At 43.9% G+C, this 27,379-nt stretch overlaps 1 protein-coding gene across 2 annotated transcripts in view; it reads right to left on the bottom strand.

The window, feature by feature from the left end:
• agap3 (ArfGAP with GTPase domain, ankyrin repeat and PH domain 3) overlaps nt 1-27,379 on the bottom strand; it is a 190,325-nt gene that overhangs the window by 99,100 nt on the left and 63,846 nt on the right. The window contains exon 1 of one of the 2 annotated variants that reach the window (XM_066717546.1): nt 489-1,396. The exons of the other annotated variant lie outside the window; for it this stretch is intronic. Coding sequence (XP_066573643.1) covers nt 489-597 — 109 coding nt within the window. The 5' untranslated portion in view covers nt 598-1,396. Of the gene's footprint in view, nt 1-488; nt 1,397-27,379 lie in introns of those variants that run through there. 2 annotated transcript variants of the gene reach the window in all.

The following is a 27,379-nucleotide window of genomic DNA, read 5'->3' on the forward strand; positions in this document are numbered from 1 at the left end:
GTATCCAGGCATAGAAGAGATGGCACCCCCTGCTGGACATGACAAATCTCTTCACAGCAAAACTCTCAATAAAAGCTGAAGTGCACGGCCACTTTTCTAATGTATTCTTAGTATTTCTCTCTCAAACTTGTTTTTCCCCCAATTAAACTGCACCCCAGCACACTGAAGACCATGCCATCTGATGCAGACCAGAAAAAACGGCAAAACAAGTACACTTTTCCACTGTGCACTTAGATAGAAATAAGAAAATACTCCCAGCACCCCTATTTGAGAAGCTGTACACAACAAAAACCTGGTGAATCTAGTCCAAAACAGTCTTAAATGTCAAAAACATCATAAATATCACTGCTGCCACAAATCCTCAGTCAACCGCACCCCCAAGCAAACCCACCAACCTCCAGGCAGACCCAGGCACAGAGACAACACAATTGGAGCAGGAACCTACAGAGTTACGGCAGTGTCGTCATCCCAAGGTAGTAGGGGATTACCTGATGCTAAAATACCGGGATCAGGGATGACTCTGAGCTCCTCCACAATCAGACGCTGCTCTTCGCTCCAGTGGACCTTCTGCCGTCGCTTCCCTCCGAAACACAACATCACAGCGCTGTGTCCCTCAGGCAGACTGCGGCCGGCGCACTCCTCCTGGGCTCCAGGACAAATCCATAGAAATCGAGCCAGAGCCCGAAGCCAGCAACGGCACCCAAGGGGCTGAAGAGTAGAGTCACAACTGCTTCAGTAAAAACAACTAAATAAACTATTTTGTTCAATAGTTTTGTTTGATTGTTTGTTTACTACTAATAACTTCCCTGCCATGAATTAATGTATAGTTTCTCTGGTTCTTGTTTTCTACTCGATGCTGATGCCCTGCAGGATTACCATGCACCTCAGAGACCAACGCAATGCCGTTTCTCTAACTTTCACAGTTCACGGAAGCACACGCCTGGCTGCACGGAGGAAGCATCAGGTGTTACAAGCCATTTCCGTCCGCCTTAATCCGAGGCACTGCGACCCACTGACAGAGGCTGCCTGTCCTTCAAAGCCCGTCTGAAAGGATTAGCCTAATCCCAGTCCGTGCTGCTGATCTCTGCGGTGACGGCTCGCCCTGGTGTACCCAAGTCCCTGCTCTGCCCGGTGCCGCAGAGCGCCGCAGTGCCTCTCCCAAAACGCAGTCTCGGTGGCAGTGTGAAGAATGTGAACCTGGTCGCGGTCCCGAGAGGTTTTGGCCGCCGTTCAAAGCTGCGTGCGTCCTGGAGCAGCTCTGTCTTCCCAAACAGACGACACGGGCCAGATGTTGGCTGTCACCTTGCGACTGAGTGCGTGCACAAACACTCCCCGTCTCTCTCTGCTAGACACTCTTGGAGAGTGAAGCAGCTCAAGTTGAGAGTAGGAATGCTGTATTGCTCTACTGGAGAGACTATGAAAAGGTGAGTTTGCAGTCAAAATCAGGAGGTGGAAAACAAAACAAAAAAAACAGCACATTTCTTGTTTGGCTAGTCTTGGTAACACACATAAGCTTGTTCCAATAGCTGACAAAATCTAAATGCATAGAAGACAGGCTAAAAATGCAGTTTCCTCGTTTAACTGGTTTTCCAGAAGCAGCCGTGTGTTGCACAACTCTATCGCCCGTCTCATCGGTCTGCCTGGGATCCTCGAGCAGCCGAGGCAGCTTTATTAGCACAGAGTGATACTCTGGATGAAGACAGCAGTGCTCAACACATACGTGAAGCACACCATTCATGACCAGCAAGAGAGTATTGATCGCTGTGGCCCCAGACTGCAGCTGCAGGTAATGCGAAGAGCTGAGCTGGCAAACTGAATGAATGAATCTGCGCCCCCAGGAGGTGACTCGCTGGTCCCAGTCATCACTTCAGTCCCTCATTTATGCACATTATTCCACAGAGAGATCAATTTGTAAAGCAGACAACTGCGTGTTCATATAAACTCCATTGTGGCATCATGGTTAATAAGAATCACTACATCCAGGAATGATGGTCCTTTGAAATGTAAACCAAAATGTCTTGGGTAAAGACGGCATGAAAAATAGAAAACCTTTCCTGAAGCAGATTTCAGTCTTCAGTGTATCAAGTAACCAATGTACCTGACCGGTCTTAAATGAGGTTAATCTCCCATCTGAGTCACTGAGGGGTCGAATGAACAAGCCGTGCACGAGTCATCTAAAAGTGCTTCTCAGGAGAGATCTTATATTAAAACTGTTAGGTAGAACGACTTTTCACTAAAAGCACCAGGAAAACATGAGTCCCCTGAGCTCTGAAGTCAGAAAGGTTTTTAACTTCACCACAGAACATGAATTCTCCACAAAATGAAGTTTAACAAGGCAGGTTATGCTTAAAAACCATGATGGAAGCATCCCCTATTGGTCAATCCTCCCAAAAGCCAACATCTCAACCACACAGAGCAACACAGAAATGCATAAAGTAATAAAACTCCTACAGAACAAGTCCCTCAGTTACCCACTCCACGGCAATAAAAGAGCCTGCGGAGAGTGATGGTGTTGGTTAAAATCAACCTCTCTGGTGACCCTACAATAAAACGCCCTGTAAAAAAGGAGCTACTTGATGGGATCACAACTTCCTCCGGGGCTGTTCAGTGCTTCCTGTTGATTGTCTAACATCCATTGAATTCATACTAAAGTAAGAAAGCCCCTAACTACATGAACTGAATACAAAAAACCCAAACCACGATGGCTTGTGGAGAAAGTGGACGCGTCCTGGAAGAATCAGTTTCCGCAACACAATCTTTATTATCGCTTGCACATTGTCACGTCAAATTGAAAATCAATCTATATTTGAGCAGAGAATGGTTTCTAACGTCTGTCTCTTCGATCCCAGAAGTAAAAGGCCAATTTTCACCCTCCATTTCCTATTTTAATAACATTCACACAATAATGCCAAAAGGTGAAACGCATCGAGGAGGTCTGCATCGACCGCTTTTATGGAAATGACCCGACATCACATTATTGCTTTTGCGCTGCGCACTGAAATGTCTTTAGTGTCTATTTGGTGAAAAGCATTTCAATGGTGATACAGCGGAGAGGTTAGGAACACTGAAGAGACCTTCACCCTGTAAAATGATCTATATAGAGTTTATACAAAGTTTTACTGAACTATCCTTTCAGTTGTGTAACGAGGTTTGATTACAGTTTGACTGTTGCTCTGCTTTACCTCAGAATCTGAAGAATGCAAACTCTAAACACCCTTTATCTACCCTCAGCAGATACTGAAAGTGCAACAATAATGGAGAATGCAGTACTTAAAAGAGAATACACATAAAACTCAGTGTTTGCAAAGCATGTGCAAAACATCTGTCCCAGACTAGGAATCGATCCAACTGAAACTATGTATGGTGTTTACAACCGATATAAACTGGATTTTCACATCGAGTTCAGCGAGTTCAAAAAAAAAAAAAAAAAAAAAAAAAAAAAAAATATATTATATATATATATATATATATATATATATATATATATATATATATATATATATATATATATATATATATATATATATATATATAGCCAAGGACTTCGCTTCATTTTGCCCGAGAAAGGGAAGAGATTAGTATAGCCAGTAATTAGGTGTGCTGTCAAACGAGGCGTACAGATGTGAGGATAATGCTTTTAATGGGTTTAAGGAGCCAAGCGGTCAGCAGAGTGTGGGAGCAATTAATTCCAACACTGACCACACACTGTCCTCTGGAGAAATGTACAGTTCACACCTGACACTGAACTGGAGCATCGAGTCCTCATCAAGACTGGGGCAACACAGCCATCAGTGCCCTCCTAAACAGCTCTGTAAGGCCCGGAGGATCCAGAATAGCAACAGATTTCATTTTTTCCTTCTCTCCATCGTTTTGTTGCCCACTGATCTTATCCAACTGAAAGCAAGAACTGAAAATAAACACACGGCAATGCAGATTAGCGGAGGTGCTTTCTTCGGCTCCAGCCCCCTCTCGCCGGAGGAGGTTTGAGTGGCATTAAAAACACTCGATTGCAGGGGAGAGCAATAGTGCGCAGGGCTCTGCAAGTCGAGGGCCGTAGCTGAGGCACAGTGCACTGCCTGAGAGCAAAGCAGATGTGCGTAACAGAGCCAAGGTACACAGTCATGTCACATCTGTTTTAAAGGCAGTTTCAGGAAGTCTTATTTTCCTATCCCTCCTCTGTGAGATGGACAGTCAGTTTCACTCTCCAGGTGTCAGTGATCAATTTAAAATGGTTCCCTCCTCCCCCGTCTCACCCCCCAAGCCCATGGGCCCAACAATCATGAATTTGGAGGCTGGAGAGAGCAGGATCTTCCAGCCCCCAGCACGTCCCCACTGCACCACAATTAAACCATCAGCCGGGCCATTAATACAGGGTCTTCAACAGCTCGTTAGCTCATAGGAAAAGACTCTCTCGGCACAGTGTCTCCCACACACAACGTGACAAGAGGCCACACGATGAGAACTCAAATGCAGAAAACTCCCCCCACAAATACATCTGCTGAGTGACATTGACACGAAAACCACCAAGCCGGTCAACATCAGTTTTCTGCGTTATTCTGACAGATGCAGGAATGTACATTTGTGGCTTTTCCTAGAAATAGCCGTTAAATATGCCTGTGAATTTGAGACAAAGTTTAATCAGTGACAGAGATAAACGACTACCTGGTCAAATTGACTGCCATGTTAAATGTGTGTGCTATATTTTTTGTAATATTAATGAACACACCAGCTTTTAAAATCTGTAAATACTGTTGTTTATTACTGCAGAGCGTGTGAATCTTTTTTCGATCAGCCCTTTGTTTCTCAATGACTGACTCACACAGATCTCCATTTGCACCGGTATGATCTCAGACGTCATCCATACAAGAGCGTTTCATGTTTTGATCTGATAAAGTGGGAATGCATTTGTTGAACAGATGTAAAGATGCCGTTTGCTGCACAAACTTTGAAATCTGATCACGTCTCTCGCTTTCTCTTAAACGTCACTTGTTCTTCCGAAGCTCGGCTTTCATTAATAATCATAAAAGAAGAGGAGTAAAGAAAAAAAAAAAACTGTTCCAATTGAATTCAATCTCGTTAAGTTTCAATAAAACTGCATTAGACCTCACTCTGCATTTAGCCCAAGGCTCGGCACATCCTCCCCGTCCACTGTTTGCACAGTGGATTTAAATTTAAATAACAGCAGACACAGAAATTACTAATCTCTGCCTCCAAATTCCCTCTGAATAAATATTTAAAATCAGAAGTCCTTATAGAACTGATTTTGCAATTATAGAATTCTGAAGCAAACTATTCCTTTTCACAACAACTCTAAATGGATTCAGAAAACACATTTGTAGCCCACGTCTGTGGGGAAATAGTTTCTGCACTTAATACAAAAATTAAAATTGAGCTTATTTTTGTTCTTCTTCCTAGAACTCATCAGGAGCTCATAATTAGTTTCTGCATTTAGAAAACGGATGTAAACGAGAGAACGACCAGCATTGTTCGTCATGAGATCAAGCATCTGCTCTGCGGTGCTGGAGACGCTCTGCGCTCTGGCTTTGAACCACATGGGGGCAGTCCTGTCCTTTTGATCCCGGACACAGGAAGGGCTCATGGTGCAGCAGGTAATAGAAATGTTTTCTTTCCAGAATACCCGTCTAAAAGTTGGCCACCCTTGAAATTTGGCAATTTCCCAATGATATACGACATCCTTTGTGTTGCTCTGGTTTTGCATCATTGTGTACTACACTTCTCCCTGCTTTATGATGACCACTTTGCTTCCCTACACTTTAATGAGGTTCTACTATGATAAACTATGGGAAGATCATATATATAGGGCTATTGCTGAGGTTATGAAAGCAATAGCTCTTATTTTGTTTGCCATCATATATTATTTAAAACAAATTGGATATATGGCTGTTATATACACTGATTACATCCATACATATTATTTATATATGTTGATGTGTATGCGTCTAAATATCTACGTCTCTCACAGTGTAGACCGATAGATGCAGCCTCCCAACAGCTTTAAATTCAATACGACGCTTTAAGAAAATACAGAATCTTGCACCACTCTCTCAATATCAAGCCCCGCTGCCGGTACAAAGTGCTACTGCTGTGCTAGTGAGGAAGATTGATCTTCCCAGCTTAATTACACAGCACAGCTTCTCTCATTAATAAATTATACAGATCTCGCATTTGGTAAAACTTCCATTCAAGAATAAATCTGCATTTTGTCATTGCACACTCATGATGTGTAGAAGATGCGTGTCAACGGAGTGTGACCAATAACCAGAGATGAAGGAAAGGGTAGTGCATAAAATGTAGAAAACATGACTATTGAAGTTTGGGGGGGGCTGGGGGGCTCTGCACCCTCATGACAAATATTTGTATTTAAGTTTAGAACTACACAACAGCTGTAAATCCCAAGGCCGTAAACATTTCCAATGGCTTTCACGGACAGTCCAGCTATCTTAGATCTCAAAACGCTGCTGTGTGCTTTTTCACTGCAGCTCCGCTTTTGAACACGAGGAACTGCTGTGGATTTGAACAGGCGAGTTTCACACTGGACTCCAAGATAGGATTGCATGATTATGTTAAAAACTTTTAGGAAAATGTCCATTATACCTTAACTATATATAAATTAAATAAGCATCCAGCTCTTCTTCCTCTATCAGGCGCTCTGAGCAAAACTGACCTGAGAGGAACACCACCAGGCAGATGAATGATAAATCGGACTATGAACCCTAGTAAAGGCAGATTATCCTCCATTCACAGATGCTGCCCCTGCCCTGCAGCAGCTGTAGCTCAGAGTCATCTCTTATGCACTTTGTCACTTTGGTAACGAGCCCTTAATTGTCACCATGACACATTATCTCACTGTCTAATCCCATCAAAAATCTAATCTATCGCCCCGCACCCATGAACCTGTGCCTCCCGGAGCACAGATGCATCTCAGACGTGCAGGACCGTGCGGACGGTGATAAAGCACGGTGGGCAGCATCCACACCAGCACGGCTGAATTTGGGCGGTACTCCAGCTTCATTCACATGATCTCTGCTCCACCACTCATTGCCACCATTCAAACTGACCATAGTCAAAAGTGTAAGAGGCTGGAAAAGAAGAACAAATATGAAAAACTGTCTTTCAAAAGCAGCAGCCATTACAGGTGCACTGACCACTCACTCTCAGTCCCAAACAGTAGCCGATCTGCGTTTTTTCTCTGCTCCTGTCATGCAAGCTTGCCGCTGCCCTCCTCCCAGCTCAATCCTGCCGAGCTCCCCTGTGACAGCACTCACATCAGACAGCTGCTCTCACATCACACCTTCTGCCCAGACAACCCGACAATCTGTTGCCCTTCCCCCTCCCACATTCCCAACACCTCTTTAAGTGGTTGCAACACACAGGAAGAGTCTGGCCAAATCTGGGACCATCGCCTGTGAGGAGAGACCAGCCAAAGGAGATGCCCAAAAGGCACAGGAACAACCTGCGAGCGTCCTTCCAGCTCAGCACTGATCGTGTCGAATTAAAGAGGGAATAAAAGCTGACCAAACAGTCCTGGCTCTCTAGAGTGGAATTAACCTCTCTCGGTCATATTAATGAGTGCCTGCTTCACAACACAGTGCACTACAGAGATCTCGGCAGACAGCAGAAAGCAAAGCCACTGGATTATTCTGCAGCAAAACAATACAAAACAGAACTGGGGGACATTAAGAAACGAGCCGAAACAGACAAAAATCTATGGTAATGATGTTTTGCAGGAGTGGGACTGGCCGTGGGTGTTGATCTTTTTAAAATTCACTGCACCCCCGACTTCTGCGCGTCACAGGTCTCTTACCGCAGAGAAAATTATATGTTTGAGGACGTCAGTGGGAGGCTGTTAAAATCCCAGTGCTTCTCTCTCTCTCTCTCTCTCTCTCTCTCTCTCTCTCTCTCTCTCTCTCTCTCTCTCTCTCTCTCTCTCTCTCTCTCTCTCTCTCTCTCTCTCTCTCTCTCTCTCTCTCTCTCTCTCTCTCTCTCTCTCTCTCTCTCTCTCTCTCATACCCAGCTGGTAAAAGTACTGCAGGCAGGGGTTGTGATCATCTTCAAAACTACACAGGGCAACGGACATGACCACAGAGTAGCCCTTTATCTCCTTCACAGGCCCCGTTACATTCATGTTCACTATGTTATCTATACACCTCAAACCTGCTGTGCATCCACCGTTTGTAGAGGAATGGAGGTATCGTCCTGCTGTCAGACTCGGTTTGCATGGTTTAGTTTTGTTCTGGTTTGTCAAGTGCTCTGTGTGATTGCTGGGAAAGATTTACATATTTCACTGTTAGGGTAACCCCTGAAAAGCCAGAGAATCAATCAAGTGCATCGTTAGTAACACAAAAAAAGAGGACGACAACTGTTCCCGACTAGACTGACAAAACACTATGAAGAGAAAAATCACACATTCATCCTCAGCTGGTTTTGCTGATCAGTCCTCACAATGCTCAATGCAAAGCACAGTAACTGCCGGGCATGTGGTCAGAGACTGGGGGTGTGTTGTCTTTCGTTTTCTTGGATGTTTAATTCCCAGTTTTGTGTGGGCAGGTACTTTACTCCTCTTCAACTCTTGTGCACTGTAGGCTAAGCTGAATGTCAATCAGGAGGTAAAACATTACGGATCACATTTCAAAGACGCTTCTTTCTTCTGCACTTGATCAGAGACAAATTATTATTTATCCAGGTGGACAATAATGTTGACAGAATTCAGATTAGCAGGCTCTCGGGTTGTGGTATAAGCAGTAACAAACAAGGTTGACCATGTAATTAAAACGTGGGGATAAAAGGAAAGTTTGCTCAGCAGAGCACCACGGAAACATGTTCGGTTGCGAATGGCAATAAAAGGAGGGATGGCAAGAGAAGATAGAGAGGGAAAAGTAAACAAATAATCAGCACTTAGGTCCAAATGTTCCTATCCGAGAATAAGGATATCAAGTTAAAATACCTGGAAGCACAGAGGCTTTTAAAATCAGATCTACAGGTCCGGGAGGGGGAGAGGGAGAGAAAAGTGTCTTTCATAATATGTGGAGCTCGCAGTTCTGTAATTTCCATCATTTTCCTTCTCTCTTTCCGATTCAGAAAGGCAAGCAATAAAGAGGAGAGCTGAAAGTAGATGACCTTGACACAAAGCAGAAAGAAGCAAATAGGACAAGGTCATCCTTTTCTCCGACCCTTGCAGACTGTTGCCTTTCAGAGAGAGAGAAATGGAGGCCATGGGCGATTTCAAGGATCTGTGCTGTAAAGGTGGAAACCGGCACTTCCTTCTATTACACAAGCCCTCGTGTAGCGACGTGCCCGACTTTGAAGGCAAACGCGCCCCACCAGCGGATCTCGTCTTTTCTGCTGCATTTTTCTCCCGCGCTTCAAAAGCACACCCATAAATAGCGAACGCATCCGGAGAAGGCATCCGTATAATTTGCGCCTTTTGTCTCTGATCCTCTACGCCCACGTGTGTGAAGACAATCTGTGAAGTTCATTATGTAGCTGACAGAGCCATTCATATCCACTTGGAGAAAACTTCCCTCTTTAATTATATCAGGCACAGGAGCAGTCAGGTATACTGCCAAAACACAGAGAATGAAAAAACAAAACATTAAAAAAACGTGGAAGAAAACCAGGAATGAATCGCATCCCCCTCAGCAAAATTAGCAGTAGGCCACTGCTCCTCATTCCCCAAACCCATTCATATTTCCACTGTCTCATCTCAGTGCCCATCGGCCGACATGAAGTTAGAATGGCTAGTCGGCTGGATAAATGTCCTGATCTCGTGGTCGGTTTTGAACTTGGTCACCTACAGTGAACTTCATTCCAATTGGAGATGGCGATACAGGAACAGGCCTTTAATGGATTCCCACGTCACTGCTGCCGATCACAAACCAAAACCGATCTAAAGAAGTCAATGAATTCCCTGATATCTGCATGGGACATGGCTTTTACCGTTTGAATTCTGTGCATGATCGACTCATCTCCAGCCTCTCAATCGTTGCCCCGGGCCCCGTCAGTCCCCACACTTGCTCGGCACTGTCCCCAGCCTCCGCTTCTGTCACATAACTGCAATCACTCTGATTAAAAATGCTAATAAATTCTCCGGAAACTTGAGGACAGGGACGCGCCATTGTTGGGGTGGCAATTTCTCAGTGACGTCCGAGTGGGAGTCCCAAATTAATTACTGATCGCTCCCCTGTCTGTCGATGAACAATAAACACCTGTTCAAAGCTGATCAACGCCTTTGCCCACGGTGTGAACGGCTCACAAAAGCCCTAAACGTCCTCTCACCGATTGTTTCCGCATTTATAACACTCATCTCCCTATACGTATGGGAAAATTCCTCGACTTACAGCATTTCCATTTATGGTGACTGGCCAAATCCGTGTTACTACATACGGCACTCTATCGATGCGCATACGGAATGACTGTGACTCCGGTGGAGCACAGAGTCAGGACTCAACCCGGAGTTGTAAAGGTTGAGGAAGTGAGCCTCCTTCTCGTTATCTGAACCAGAGAAAAAAATTCAAGACAGATTTCTTAATTGGCATATTTTTCAAACAGCAAATTGCAGGGGACATGCACAGAGCATGATAAATCCACCGCAACTCAATTTATACAGTGTCCTCTGTAATAGTTTATTTAATGAATCATGTTAAAATATCTTTCTATTCAAATAAAATACTATTAATAAAGGATCATGCCCCTGTAACATACCAGGTAACCACAAGCAGGTACCACACCGGGGTCGGGGGACAGTTACCAGAGAGTATAGCGATGGGCAACCTTCGTCAAAGTCATGTTTGCATTTACACACATACTGAATTTACATTCATTATAGCCGTATCCTTGATCAGGAATGTAACCCCTTATTACAACATGGTCTTATATGGGAAAATCGGGTTTGACGTGCATCATTGCAGAGCCTTATCCCGGGACGAAACCCGCTGTGAGTGCCAGGACTGCCTGTATATAAATATACACACAAAGATTAGACCGACATACATATACACAGTGGATAATTTACAATCAATGAAAACTAGCTGTTGAAATTTAAACCTGGAGAGAGATCCAGGCACGTCTTCCCCAAATGATCAAATCTCCTCCCCAAATGCTGATGCCAGACTTGTGTGGTGCAACATGTACTACGAACCCCTGCGGATCTCAGAAATGGTTTTATTGAAAATGCTTTACCTAAACATTCCCAACAGGCAATGCTGCAGTGCAATATGTAGCCTTTATAAATAGATTGCATACACTAATTCGACATGCTGACCAAAACTATATCAAAAAATGCCAATGTGTTAAAATAAACAGTTTTTCAGATTTCATGCAGGAATTAGTAAAACTCATTTTTTATTTCCCCTGGCAGAATCTATGCAATATGCAGAGAGGTTGAAGGTCAAAACCTGTGTTAGTATTGGTCTCTGAGCTGGTTTGGGGCAGGAAAGAGCAAAAGGGCAAATTCATGAGGAAACGCTGCATAAAATGGTGCGTTTGCCAGAACCTCTTCAGACAAGTTTCCTGAAAAGGTTAATTGAATCTGCCTGGGTTCTCAGTTAGCAGGCGCTTGTATGGGCTCATCTTAAGTGCTTTAAAAACAACAACAACAACAACAACAACAACCTGTTGCTCTTTCAGCAGCACAGAAATAGCCGATGAGGAGGAACAGGCCGGCATGTTTTGAGGAGCACCAGACTGGTCTGGTCCGCCCTTCGGGACAGATGCTTCCTTCCGCTCCTCGGGAGGTTTGTAATGAAATGTCCCTCCAGCTGATATCATCACAAAATGAACAATCGCAGCAAGAGGTGCCGCAGAGCTGTGAGCCTCCCACGCACCGCCATCAGACACCGGCGCAGGCAGAGAGGAGAGATGGAGAGACGGAGAGCGGGTCTCTGGCACCGAGACTGCATACACTCACAGAGGACGGATCCCAGCCATTATGACACCCACTTCATATTTACTCACTCCTTTATTTATTTATACATGCATTTATGTTTCACGGGAGAAACAAAAAGTGTCAGACCCTGGTGAGGCTAATAAACACACTCCCACTCGGACGTGAGTAACACCTCCCCTCCAGGGACTGTGGGAGGGAGTGAAGGATCTCCGAAAGCTCGAGCCCAAGGCCTATGACTCCGCTAGCCGTTACTAATGCCATTGGCGCGGGTGACACGGGCTCGGTGAGTCACCTCCCCTGAGTTAACTCAAACCACATTACTCGACAGCAACTGGGGGTACGGCACACGGCTGCCAGCACAGCCACTGCAAAGACACGTCACTGTGTTTCTCTCTCGGGCCGCAGTGGTCAGTAGTGGAAGGATTGAGAAATCTCCACCGCTACATAACTAAGTTAGCTCTCAGTCTTCCTGTAAACAACCCACGTAACCTAATCAGGCCATTCTGGCAGCTAGAACTGTAAGGGAAGAGAAATTAGCTGTTGACAGCACTCCCGGCTCCAACACATTTCACCAGCAGGACCCCGAGATTTGCCACAAGGATCACATCACTGGACTGCGATGGCCGGTGCAGCTCTGGTGACCCCTTCCAACTCTTTTGGATTACAAATCACGATGCGCCATTCAGCATTGAACCAGTAATGACATGAGCCTCCGAAAAGTTGCAGATTCATGTGAACAACATTAGTTTCCTTTTGAATCAAAACAATATAAACATACCCATCTGAAAGGGTGCATTTAACTTCCTTAGGTTTAGTCAAATCCAATAAAACCTTTACCAATAATGCCATGTTGGGGGAAGGCAACACGGATGACAATTCTGACCACACATTTGCAAAACCAAACTTAAATCACAATGTATTAGATTCTCAAAGACCTTGAACACAGCAGTCCTATACAGAACAACTTCAAAAACAGGCCGATCTCCACCTTGCCTTTGATTTAGGAAGGCATGCTTGATAGTTAACTTTTTTTAAAGCATTCCCTGCTTCTCAGGGGGTAATTAATCTGCAGAAAGTGCTGCCAAAAGGAGTAACTTCAGAAGAGCTTAAAACATGACTAATGTCCCACAAAAGTGGAGTGTGTGTGTGCGTGTGCAAACTGTTTTACACCAAAAATTCAGCCGTCTCCTTTGCCCATGAAAGTCACTGTAAAAAACTGGGATAAAACACAGCCATGTCACACTGTGGAGGACCTTCATAAGGGGGAGGGTGGTTGTTACGTTTTGCCTCCCTGAATTAAATGTACCAATATCTTGTTCTCTTGGAAAACATGTTTCCCTAAAGACATGGCATTAAGTGCGAGAGCGAAGCCGCAAAGCACGGAGAACATGTTCGCTACAAGATTGGCTTCTGCACAGAAGAGACTTGGCTTTTAAGACGTGGGGACAAGCGAGGATTATGAAAATATTTATATCCTGGTCTGGTTTGCAGGGGGGGTCTGTACAGAGGATGAGCGTCGAAACGAGACACGGATGCCATCGCTTGGCACGGTGAGGACTGCTGGCTGCCACACTCCAGCCCAGAGGTGCCCACTCTATTTGGTCATTGTCCTGAAGATCCCTGGCTCTCCAAATGGCTCTAATTATGCTGAGGCTTATAGGTTTAGCTTTGTTTGCTCTTCCTTTGAACATGAAAGCTTCGTTTAATTTGATGTAATTGGCCAAAAAGGATCCAGTGCTTCGGGGCTAGTTATTCCAACACCAGCCTTCCTTAAAACCTGAAGTGTGTATCTTTGAACTCAGCATGGCAAAACAATGTTTCATCGGGACCCATACCAGCACTGAGAGCATCAGACAAACAAGGGAATGGAAATAAATGTAACTGAAGTGGCAGTGAAATAACCAACCGGTTTTCCTTGCATATTCCTTATCCGAGAGATACTGAAATTACTGTAGAACATTGATAAGCAAGAAAAATAAATGTGCAAAGCATTCTGGTATTGAAGAAGCAGGTGCCTGGGATCATCCCAGATGCAGAAGTCTGCGCAGCAACATCTGTTCCTAGCCGTACCCTCCTGTGCTTCCCACTGCCAATATTCTTAAATCAGAGGGAAGGCTATTAACGATCATGTCCTTGTTTGAACTGTACACGTGATGCGCTTGACTCTATAGACTACACTGCAGCCGCATCGATCAACGCGGACATCACGATCCACAGAACGCAGTGCCTCTGGGTGCAAAGGGTTTGAACACTCTGCGTTACAAAGTATACATGAGAATGACATCATAACAGACACCTATATATAGCCCACAACAATGTATAGAAAATCAATCCATATTGACAGTATAGCGTAGACAATCGTACCAGATCCATTTTCATATTCCTTTTCTCCGTTGTCTACTTTGCATCACAATGGCCTCAACTGTAGTCCAACATCTTGGAGAATGAAGCTAGACGAATGGGCCGGTTATTACAAAGTGCAGGATTACATTCTGACCACACTTTCCACATCACTGTCATCTCCTCTACCTCGAATTTGAAGCCCCCCACCTCCCAATAAGAATTCTTACAGCTTGATAAAGGTCTGCTTCGGGGAATTATAAATCAGCCAAATCGCTCCATCGTAAGGAAGAGCCACACTTTAATGACGTCCTGCTTTGCCCCTCTACAAAACTGCAGGCGGCTCACACTGTGAAGTTCAACTGCTCTTCTGAAATAATGGTAAGCGCCTCCACAGTTTGTATTGACCCCCTAACAAAAAAGATGCAAGACTAAACTCCCTCCCTGTGCCCTTTTCTTCTTCTCCGGTTTATAAAACTTTGGATCTACAGCAACACACTTTCTGTGCGGCTGCCCTGTGATGTAGAAAGTTTGGGTTCCGACTTTGAAATTGAGACTGAGCTCCATCGCACTAGTCAAGGCTCGATAAGTTTTGCCTACTTCAGCAAGACGATGAGATCTGAAGACCCCCAGGGTGCTTAGAGGCTGCAAGAAAGACTGGCTCCCATAAGCCTCCCTAGCCGCATATTATTTATAGATATACGATTGCTGGAGGTACAGTGCTTCACAGGGACTTAAGAGAGATGTACCGAGATCACTGTCAGATCAAAACTGGTAATAATTTACAGACGAGAGAAAAGACTAAATAAAAACAAACTGGAAGAGCTTTTCAGAGTATTTGCATACTAAAAATGTAACGTATGGATACAGTCAAAACACAAACAATGTGCTGTGCTTTTTCGTTTGGGGATTCTCAACATAAACCACATAGTGAAACAAAGAAAAAACGTTTAGCCGCTTCAGACACCGAGGCACCTCCATTTTCAACGATAACTACACTAAATCAAGCGCATACTGAGGGGCAATAACTCTGCCGCTCTGGAGCAGTTCCAGACGAGATTGAATAGATCAAAGTGGGCACCAGTCAGCCTTATTGGATTGGAGAGCAAGATTTCCCGTGGGAGATACGCAGGACATACACGTTTAACATTAACAAACAACAAATTGTCTCCGAGACGTCGGCAATTCATTTTGCTACAGAAAACTGCGCCGGATGAGTTCTCGGCACTACAAAGCGAGTGGTGGTCTTTGAAAACAAGCAGCCGAGACACAGGGAGCTGCTGTCGTTTAGTCAACGCTTTGTCGGAAATCATTGTTTCCGGCATCGCAAATGTCACACACTAAACTGGATATTGCCGATATCTATAAAAGCACACAGTCTCACTCAGGTCGCGGACTGATAAATAAATCCCTGTTGGGAATGGAAACACTGAATCGCTGGTAAATAAATTAAGGTCTCGGGTCTTTAGGAATCAATAGCAATACTTCTGACCCCATATGGTTTACTTCATCTCAAATGAATCAATGCAAAATAAAACATTGTGCTTTACAAACCTCCACAACTGATCCCAGGTCACTACAATTCGATTCCAGCCCCCTATTGTCACCGAAAGAAGAAAAAGAAACACACAAAGGAAAGCAAATACTCCGGCGAATTGTGGGCCTGGATGCCGATCAATTATCTCGCTGCCGGGACAGTCCCAACGCGCTCTCCTTATCACGGTGCAGTGGGACAGAGGGACACACCGGCAATCCGCATAGTACAGGCATCGCTTGGGAGGATGTTTAATAATGTTAAGGACACATTTCTCGCTAGCAGTAGTAGCTGTTCAGACTGCTCTCTCTCTCCCACGCTCCTGACACCAAGTTCTGAACACTCACTCCACTAAATTGCTTCTTTGGCGCCCTGGGATTCGGGACTCGGGTAGGAAGGCGTCGGATCACGCCAGTCCAAGCTGCGGCCGTGGTTTCTACTGGGCTGAACGAGCGAGTGAGGGAGAACTCGTGCCCACCAGGCAAGTGCAAAAGTGACTCATTGAAAGTGCAGCGGACCTGGCAGTGGCGAGAGCAGTTACACAATGTCTTTTCTGTACAAATCGCTGCATAACCAGCCAAACATGCACAGAGCCCCAAAGCCACAGAGACTGAAATAATTTTCTATTTTTATAAATGAGTTTTAGGGAACCTTTTACTTGATGGATCTTCGTCGTCCCATGAAGCCATTTTCTGGTTGTTGCGTCGCATTTATTTTCTTAAAGCGAAGGTGGGTGCGATTAATAACATTTACAGATGTTAATGCTGCACAACAGGCAGCAAGTACACATTGCGTCAATCACAAATCTTTTCAGCAAATTAATGCAACAGAGACAAAAAGCAATGGCAAAGATTCATAAAAAGAATTTAGTATAGTCGAAGTAACCATTTTTAACACTTTCCTGCTGCTTTGTAGGAGACAGTCCATCCCAAACTGAGAGCTTCACGATGCCAATTTGTAAATCCTACTTGTGCTGAAAACTCCCACTTCCAGAACAATCATTTATGCAACTCCTTCTCAGATTTATCCTTACATAACTCAACAGTAAACACATTAAACAAAGAGGGTGCATTAAAAATACCTGCTCCAGGTGAAAATGTTTCAATACTACAAGACAGTGGGCTGGACATTAATGCTGAAGTTGCCTTTAAGTGGCACTTAAAGTCTATAGAAAGTGTTTGAAAGAAAAATAATACCCTTACCTTGCTTGTACTGTATTGCTATTTAAAGGTACATTGTGTTGGATGGCTTTGCCTGTGCTATAACTGAACCATAACTGCCCACCCAATACATACACATGTACACAATGAGAAATTAAAAGGATCTTTCTTCAGGGGTTTTAGGCATTTTGCAGAATGCCATTACGGTTTTCTGCTCTTGACTTCATACCAGACTGCGAACTCTTGTAAACATTCAAGCCTATGGACCCAGAAACACAACTGAAGAACAAGCAGCGACACAACACACTGGCAGCCAAAGTGACGTCGTTGTTTGGACGTCTCTCTCCCTCAAGCCCTGGTCTCGGCTCGGAGGGTGACCCTGGCACTCAAGCTCAAAAGCTAACAGCTGTACAGCAAGGAGACGCTACTAGACAAGTGGCATCAAGCACCGAATACACCCAGAGCAAATGAACATCATCTCAGTCTGGAGAATACATCGCAGACAATAAATGAAAAGAAAGTGTTTTCAACGTGTTCAATACAAGCGTTTGGTACACAAAAACCCCTATCCTCTGCTCACACTTGGAAAAAGCCTCCTAATATCAGTTTACAAGGCACTATAAAAAGGTATGAATTAAAACCTGATCAAGAGATGCCAGACTGGAGTCACTCATTTACACAGAGGCCTAGTCTAAGTTCGGGCTCCTGATTCATTATCGCCAGCTGCCAGAACTCTACATTGAAGGGCCCGACACTAAACCTAAGGGGATTTCATCCATTTTGAAAGCATTATGTAGTAATATCTAACCACAGATGGAAGACTAATAGGCATAATCATGTTCCAATTTTCTTTGCAATTCATCTTAATGCTTCTATGATTCAAAAAGAAAAGGGGAAAGGAGCCCTTGACAAGCCGCCTCTCTCCTCTCATTATGACAATCTAAATAATGCCAAAGAACGGCACAGTTTGAAAAACGAATCGGGCGAAGACGCAATTAAAAGATGATTATACTGTATAGAAACCCCACCACATACAGTCCTGTTCGGTTTAATTAAGAGGTACCATTTCACACCTTTGTATGTAAAATGAATCCTTGTCAGGCCACGTGTACCATGTGCAGCTGGAACACAAAACACAAAAGCTTTGTTCTTTAACGATGCTTAAACTCGTGACCGTGGCTAAAGAAGGCTGGGACCCAAATTTCATATGCACCGACAAATGAGACTTGTTCACAATCTGCTGCGAACACGACGCCAGGCAGGTTGTGGTGATGTTCGGCGGATGGCAGTTGCAAACTTTTTAATTTCCCCCAAGACATCAGATGTCTGCACACCAGCAAAACTGGTTATGCCATTCTTAAAAAGTCATTTGCCATCGTTCTTGTTGTTGTCATTTGTTCATTTCCCCACCCGTCAGCAAAAGACACGAAATTGCTGCAGGAAAGTAAGGCTGACTGGCAAGCGAAACTGAAAAGGCTTCTTTCTGCAAGCCAGCACTTTCCAAATGAAACCCCGTTGCGAGAAAGCGCACGCGTCGTGTCACATTCCAGAGATTCCTGAACGGGCAGCTCCGGCACAAATATAAATTAGTTTTCAGGTGCGCAAGTGAGCGCCAGCTTCCTGTCCACGTCTGTGCTTTAATCGTCCGTTATCCTAGGCAGCACTCGGCACTTTAGCTTTAATTTGCTGCCTATTCACAAACAGCTGCCTCGCCGAGATAGCGAAATAGTGAGAGGGAGTTGTTCGTACACTGGACAGGTTTAGATGTAGGTTGACAAGGATGTGTATCATTTGTGAGTTTCCTGCCGAGCAGATTAGCGTGAAAGGCAGGCATTCGATCACCCTGGCTCACACGTTGTCTTCAATTCCAATGTGAAACATGAACAAAGCAGGAGCACAGGGCTGTGTTAAGGAGGGGAAGGATGTCTAACCAGTTTCCTCCGATAAAAAGTGGTTGCTTATTGTCTTTATTTTCTCGATGAATAGACTTGAGAGGATCCTTGGATCACTTAGTTATTAAATGGACACCAAATGAGCACGATGGGTCAAATGGCCTCCTCTTGATTGGACACTTTGATTGTTTGCTACACTAGCCGTTACTGCAACCTAAACAGATATTTTTCTTCATGGGGAAGTTAGTGGGCACAGGTTTAAATGAATCAATATACTGCAAGTACACAAACAAACATTTATTTAGGACATCACTATCAAATATCTTCACGTGACTGGTTTCACATTTTATTCCAAATGGCAGCTCGACTTCAGATACGTCTGGCATACTTTGAGTAGTTAAGTTCTGATCACATGCATTTGATTGTAAACATTATTTGAAGAAAAACTATCTATCTGGGTTGAAACGATCCCGAGACAGCAGTTTGAGCCGGGAAGGGTCCTCTCAACATGTAAAACTTTAAACCGCAACAGTGTCCGAATCAATGGTGCAGCCAATGCGAGATCTGGAACTGAAGGTTAAAATCATCGTCCAGAAGAATCCAGTTTCTCTTCCAGGGCTCCTTCTCGGATGGACCTGGTTATCTTCCCATAGTATTATCTTATACAGACCGCAGCGATCAGAGCTTCACAAAATACTGTGATCCTCCCTTCAGACTGAGTACAAGCAGCTTACAGCTGAATTACCACGTTTTGGAAGAAAAGGCTTTAGAAAAACATAACGGTTTAAAATGGTTTAAACAGTCCTACAACACATGAATGTTTAATGTTAACTTATCTTAAGAAATTGTCCCTAATGCCCTGATATTTTATTTAAAAACAAAAAATATATATAGTGGCCTTTCTTCATGGGGATAAACGAAAACTCAAAGCTACCGACATAAATAATCTTGAATGATTACAATTTATCTCAGTAGGAGTAGATTTCCCCTGATTAATGTATAACCCATTTAAAAGCCAGTTTAATGCAACTTCAAGAGCAACAGCAGTACATGTATGATTTGATCCAAGCTTTGCATCGATCTCTTAATACAACACAATGCCCAAGTGTGGTTGAACGGGAGAAAGGAAAACGTAAAGATTACAGCTGCTGAAGACGGCCTAAAACTAAACTGACACTGGAGGCAGCCCTTGGTTTATCAGAGAAGTAACACAAGAAGGGACAGATTGGTGTGGCACACATGAAATCACAGAGGCAATGAAAAGGATGAAGCAAACAAGCACAATTTGGTGAAGCCAATGACAAACAATATATTCAAAAGTATTCATTTAATCTCTCTTGATAAAACACGCACAAGTAATTAATCCAACTTAAGCCTAGTATTCACAGCTATAATTACTTTGTCTTTTTGGTCCGAGAAGTTTATTTTCTTTGTGAAGAACTGATGCAAAAGCAGTAGTATTTAAAAGTGGCGAATTAAACTGCCAGTGCTGGGGGGGAGCAAAAAGGAATCCAGATTCCAGAGGTGACAATTATGCAAGATGGAGTACAGTTACAAAAATAGACTGAGTCCCTGCATGTGCCAAAACGCACGCCACACCTGGCAGAAGACAGAGTGCCTGGAGCTCCATGCGCTTCCAGGTTGCGTTCACCCACCTCTGGGACGGAGAAAGGCGGGGAAACAGCTGGCTGAGGTGAGTGACGAGCGATTGTAGTCGAGCCCCACAATAAACAGCATCTCGCATTCAAGTAAGAGGCAGTTAAATCCTCTCCAATGCCCGGCCCACGTAGCACACAGAGCTTGAAATTAACAAGTCAGTTTTTTTCCTTTCCATTGATCTTGTCTTTTGAAAATTGTATTTTTTCTTAAAACAAGAAGGAAATTGGTATTTTAGTTTTAACCTTGAATGTACTCACATCCATCAATATATCTGCATAATAGGTTATGTATAATAAGGAAATGTACAGACTGTGGGACGTGGGGAACTTAATGATATGGGCTGGAATGACTGTTTACATCTCCCCCTTTCTTCCAAGAAAGACAGAACCAATAAGTGGACAAACAGACCACGTGAGTGATAATGTCCACCGAGCCAGACTGGCCACAGGGAAGTGAAACTAAACCTGTAGCAGCACCGAACATGACCAGCAGGTGTCACTGCGATTGCACAGAAGGGGATGCTTTTATTTTAGTTTTTAAAATGCATTCATTATAATGCCCCCCCTCCAAAAGACAAAATACAGGTCTTGTTTTGGTCATTAATGCAAGGTTCCCCCCCTTTACATGGTTAAATTTCATGAACTAAGTACCTAGTAATAGCAAATAGTCCCCAACAAGCGGCACTTAACTAGCACTGAGAAGTTCAGTAATTGTCAAAGCCCACGGAGGGAGAAAAAAAGGGTGAAAATTAATTGGCGATTCCAACGAGAGAATGTTAAACGCTCCGCATTGATGTTTCCAGTGCTTCTGGAGAGTTTGATTAAAGTGATTAAAATGAAAAGCTATCGCATTTTTTTGCTCTAAAATGTTATAGTTTACTTTAATAAGGCTTTAAACCCACCCCCCCTGCCCAGCAGGAAAAAATAAAATACAAATTTGAGAGTTAAAGAGATGCTCTAGAAGTGAGATGCTTATGAATACACAATCATATTCAAATCATTAAAAAAACATTGGCAAAAATAAATATTGCATAAGTTCAATTTTCATAAGGGTTCATTCAAGGAAAAAGAAAGCATGCTTTTGCATGAAAAACAGACTGTGCTGAATAACTACTACTGTTTGTATACAACAGTCTATTAAACTATTGTATGAAAGATACTGAAGGAATCCACAACATTAGAAATCATTTAGAAATATTCACACATTTATATTTTAAGATAAAGTTGAATGATCGAGAAACATTTATAAAGAACCAATTACTCCATCTGGATTTGTTGACGTAAATAGATAATCTAATATAAAACTATTTATTGATTTTGATTGAGAAACTCAAAATTAATTGTTACATAAAAGTTTGCATTTAGTCGCTTCGCTTACAAAATTTCCAGTTGCTTCCACAGAGAACTAAATAATAAACTTCTTCAGACACCGCAAGAGTTCAGGCTCTTAGATGTGACGAACCTCTCATCCAAGTCTTCAGAGGGATTCACTTTATTTTATTCATGTATGTATTTATTTGCAGTGCGATGACGTAACGTTTGCAAATTTAAACAGCAGTGGAAAAGCACAGAGGGTAATTTTAATCTTGTTAAATTGTTTTCGGTTTTCCTCGGTGCCGGAGCCGCCAGCAGGAGCGGAATCGTGTCACGCGGCTCTGATGAGTGCGCGACTGCAGCACTCCTCAACTCGCACGCAGCGTGAACGGCAAACACGTCGAGCTCCCACTCGGAGATGCTATAAAAAGCACTTCTACCTGTGAAGATTTTTCCCTCTTTTTTTTTTTTTTTTGAAGGAATCACCTATGCTATTTCTGAAGTGTGGAAAAATCAGTGGGGTGCTGCTACAAACCGTCAGCTTGCTTTCCACGAGACGCACGGAGGCGAGGAGTTGACGGCGGCTCTGTGGAAGCTGCGAAGGCCACGGGTCACATGGGGGGCAGTTCGCCGGACAAGGCCAAGACGAGGGATCCCATCTGTTCCAAAAAGCACGGCAGAGCGGCTGAGAGGAGGGCTGGGTGACACCCAGCCAACACCGCACACGTCTCTCTGGCTGATCTCACCAGAATTCAGAGGTTGTGGCGGAGAAGCCTGGCATTCAGAAACCAGCAACGGCAGGGAAGCATTAAGTCTCGACAAATTCCTTTTAGATTCAAGAGAAATAAACGCACTGCAATAAGTAAAACAAATTCATCAATAAAATGGAGGCACCAACCTCAACCCTAAGCTCTGGAAGTGCTCAGACAGTAGAAGCAGCTGAGTTGACAATGAAACGCATTATTACAAACCACATTATGCAAAAACATCCCCGAAATCCCCCGAGGTTGGTCATGCCGGGACCACTGAGCACAACGAGAGCACGCTCCAGCCCCACAGCCAATCCGAGTCTGCTGCTTGGTAGCGTTACGTTTTCCTATCAATTTATTTTGCTTTCTTCTCTAATCTTGACACAGCTGATCTATTCTGCACACCCTGCCCACAACGTCAAAACAAATCCACTTCCAATTTGCCATTCAATAAAAATCCCTTACAAAAGACCCTCTGTGTTTAATGCACATTCAAATGCGATACGTCTGCCAAACAGAAACATGACTTCTCCGATGATCTGGAGCAAGAGGGACAAATATGATCATTTATGTTCGTATGTGCAGACCACTCCTTGCCCAGAGCTGCAGGGGATGAATACCAATTGCTTGTTTCATTTAAACTCCTGAAATCAGATCCCCTTTTCTCAGCTCTCCGCGGTTTGCATTTTCTACAGTCGAAATTAGGCATTGGATGATTTATTTTGAGTATCAAGGTGTTTCATCAACATAACAATAGAGAAGAGCATCTGACAGCCACCATAGAGGTCTCACTTGATTAGAAAATCAAACTACAGCTGGGACTTTTAGTGTGGAGTTTTGTGGTCAATATTGTACTTCTCACAGGAGTCCAGTCATATCCCTGACATGTCAACACAGCACTGCAGTGCTTCCAACATGACTACATCATGCATTACACATCTCAGGAGTTTTACATGTTGAAAAAAACAAACTGTTAATAACAAACATACTATAGGTTTTGTTAAAGCACAACAGACTAAACAGCTCATATATCTGGCAAAACAGCCTGCATGGGAACAAATGTTGGGGATATTTACTAAAACAATGTCTGTGATCTGATAGGGAGGCTACAGTATAAGAAAGGTACAAAGTATGGTTAATTATTCAGGCAGAAAGTGATATGTGGACAAATCATTTCATCTTAATAATGAGGTGAAGACTAATTTCATAAAAATAAAACTCCAACTGAGAACTGCGTCAAAGCATTTTCCTTGTCCAAAAATATATACAAAAAATAAACAGAATAAAGGCGAGGTGGAGGCTGTGAAAAGGGAGACCAGGCATGGTCAGCTCTGGCACCCAAGGATGGGTCTTCGCATCAGAACAGCATTTGCGTCTCTTTATATGGTAGCAGGAAACGACTGCAGAAATGAATTGCATCACCAACTTGCGCGTCTCGAGTCTACACGAGTCTCCCAGTCTCCTTCGCAGAGGTCAGGACATGGCGAGGAAGCGCTGGCATGCAAGACCAGCCTCTCCGCTGCAGCTGCGGCTTCACCTTCGCACAATTATCACCGGCGCACTCTCTCTGGCACCCAGGCAGCCCGGTGCCAGCTCAACAGGCACATTTACATATATTTTCAGTTACAAATGGAAGTACCTGTTGCCTAGGCAACACAAAGAGCTCATGTTGGTCTATGTGAAAAAAAAAAAAACGTTTATGTTATTTATTTTGTATTTTTTAAGCGCCACTGCAGTGTGCATTTATCCGAGAGCTTGCACAGATTCTTAAAGAAAAGAACACAGCCTTATCACGGTCTGAATGTCAAAATTCAGCTTAACTGAATTTAAATGTATTTATCATCGTTAGGATTTAAATTTGGATTCCTTGCCCGGTCCGATGGATTAACCTGCCTCGTACTGCTTCACACTGTTTGCTTTCTCCTGTGCAGTCTGTGTGTATGGCTTCAAAGTGCCTTTTGCCGTTGTGTAATTTGAGCTTTTCAAAGAAAAACAAACAAAATGGCTAAAAATACATCTGTATACAGGAGACCTTCAATCTCCCACGCCATCAAGGCTCCGGACGGTATATGAACAAGCACGGCCACCCTCGGGGAGAGAGGAGAATGTGTAGCTGAAAGGTTACCGGATAATAAACAAATCCTGTTTCAAGTGCTGAAGGACACTTTCTGGAGAGCGATGCCATGTTTTTAAAGGAAAAAAATCATGACTAAAAACATCTTCCTAATGCCACGATGCCTGAACTTTCCCTGAACGTACAGAGAGAACCTCGGCCTCAGGTCCTCAAAGCGTCCCGTGGCGCCCCGGGGCCGCGCCGTGCGGAGGGGCTGCGGGCGTGCGAGCGTTGCCATGGCCACCGCTATGCCCCGCCATTGTGGAGACGAGCGCCGGCCTCCGATGGCAACCGGCGAGGATGACTCATGTGCTGCAAGAATGTACAACGAGCGACGCAAGAAAATTATGTGTCGGTTTGCGATTATGCACAAGCCCTTGATAAAGGAGCTCAAACACCACCACAGAGAACAACTAGGGTCTCTTAACTGATCCAAACTCACCGCACGAAAGAGGGCAGAGGAACTGGCTGCTGCGGCTTAAGCTAATATTTACAGCTCTGTCACAGACTGATAGAGGACCGTCTGTGTTCTTATCAGAGCACTGACTGGTGTTAGAAAGACATGTTCAGACTTATTATATAACGATTAAATACAACCAGAGCTGCAAGGTAGAGCCATTTCGATTTCTCCTGTCATTTTTTGATGGTACCCTTTAAAAGGGCTCTTGCTGGGACTTCCAAAGGTATTTTTGTGAATCTCTGCAGGCATTACACTGTATATAAACACATGCACACATCAAAACAAAACCTTTAAAGATGTAGCAGAAGCGAAACAGGGCAAAACTCGCAATGCACTAGAATGAAAGGCTGCAGCTGAACTCCTGAATCCGCTTACCGCGCACCACTCATGTTACGACAGCCCTCCACTACAGCAGCCCCCCGTCTTCGGCACACAGGCCCAGCCGCCGCACCGCACTTCCACCTGCTGTATAACTGCGCCCATCACCCCAGATCACATTACTGCAGGGCGGGAGCTGGAACTTCCTAGGTTTAGTGTGCAACGACTGATATTGAAATGTAGGTTTTCGTTCTTGGTTCTTCGTTATGGTTTATAGCATTTGGGTAGAGAAGTACTTATTGGATTGCCCCTCATCTGCCCACATACATAGATGTATCTTAATGTCACATGTTCCTCTATTCCACAGCTACATAGATTTGCAACTTCACAACAAAAACCATGACAAATGACATGTATATATTGTTGCAGCTCTGCAGAGAACGAGTCACTCAAATCAGCTTAAACTAGCAAGCCGGGCTGGGTTTCAGGTTTCCCACAACTTTCACAGTGAAGGACAACAAACACCAGCATGTCTGTATGCACATGGCAGTTTTTACCACAGGAAAAACTGAAACTGTGGCATTTGATGATCTATCACTGAAAAGTTCCACTCTTCAATCCTCCAACCAGACATATTGTACTAACATGAGCTCAGCATGTGCAAAACCCAGTCGACTCTAGTTCACTGGCAACACAACAAAAGTACAGTGTGGCTGTGCCTTGTATGAAATGCAACTATACAACCCCCTCCCATCCTTCTCTCTTTGCACAAACTGCCAGGCACCTCTTGGCGTGTGTAAACCTCGGTCTCTGTGCAGAACATGACTTGGGGACAGTTCAAGATGCCGCCTTCAACGGCTCCCTTCAAGGAAAACTAAAAACTGCAGTGTCCTTTAAATCTTATTACAGCTCAGTGTTTTAAATCGGGCAGGATACTTTTTTTTTTTTTTTTTTTAATAAATTCAATGCATTTAGAAATATCCGTGCTAAGCCACATTTGCACCCGGTTTTCATGCATTTGAAACACCAGAGGAGGTGCCTTCTAAATGTGGAAAGCTCTCCGCCGAGCAGCAGCCATTACAGAATCACTCTAACGGTTCGACAGGAGCAAGCAAATTCTCTATTCACCCTCGACCACCTCCGCCTCCACCTACACACAGCGCTTACAGGAGGGAGAAAAAGAACTGATCTGGGCTTTCTTTCAATACAAATCACAATTAATTGGAGGCTTCAAACAACAGCACAGGAAACAAAAGAACTCGGGTTTTAAAGCAGTGCCTCTGGAAAGCAGTTTGAACGTTAACTTGAACCGAATCTGCTTGGTGACAAAAGCTTTATCACATTCTTTGTTGCCTCATACGGCTCTGCTGAAGGATTGTGGGAGATTGACTTTGCAGGTACGGAGGCGAAAATTGGAAAGCTTTCTACTCTATTATACGGGGGCCAGGAAAGAGTACCGATCAGTTCTGCATGAACTGCGATTTCCACGTGAATCGGACACTATCAGGTCTGGGAATAGTATGTTTTGATCTTTATCGGACATGGGCCAGACTAACAAATCGACCGCACGTGTCGAGCAAGTCAGACTCTAGCTTTGTAAGTTCATTTCAAGGCGATACCCCACCCCAACCTCCTTCGAGACGGCACTGTGTTGATCTCCTCTCATCCCTGGGGCAGGAAATGAGGCGACACGTTATTAAAAAAGCAACAATGTATTTTTTCCTCCCACTGGCAAAATCCACTTGTGTACAATCAATAAGAAACCGAAAAAAGAAAAAAAAAAAATACATGAAAAAGGCTATTGTATAGGGATTTGGGTTAGCAAGTACCGTAGTTTAATATACTACCTGCCTGTTGAAGATGTGGGTGGTGCCAAAACATCTATCCAACTGCATGAAATAATCCCCACTGAACATACACCGATCACCACACACAA

The sequence above is a fragment of the Amia ocellicauda genome, chromosome 2, assembly GCF_036373705.1.
Source record: "Amia ocellicauda isolate fAmiCal2 chromosome 2, fAmiCal2.hap1, whole genome shotgun sequence".
NCBI lineage: Eukaryota > Metazoa > Chordata > Actinopteri > Amiiformes > Amiidae > Amia > Amia ocellicauda.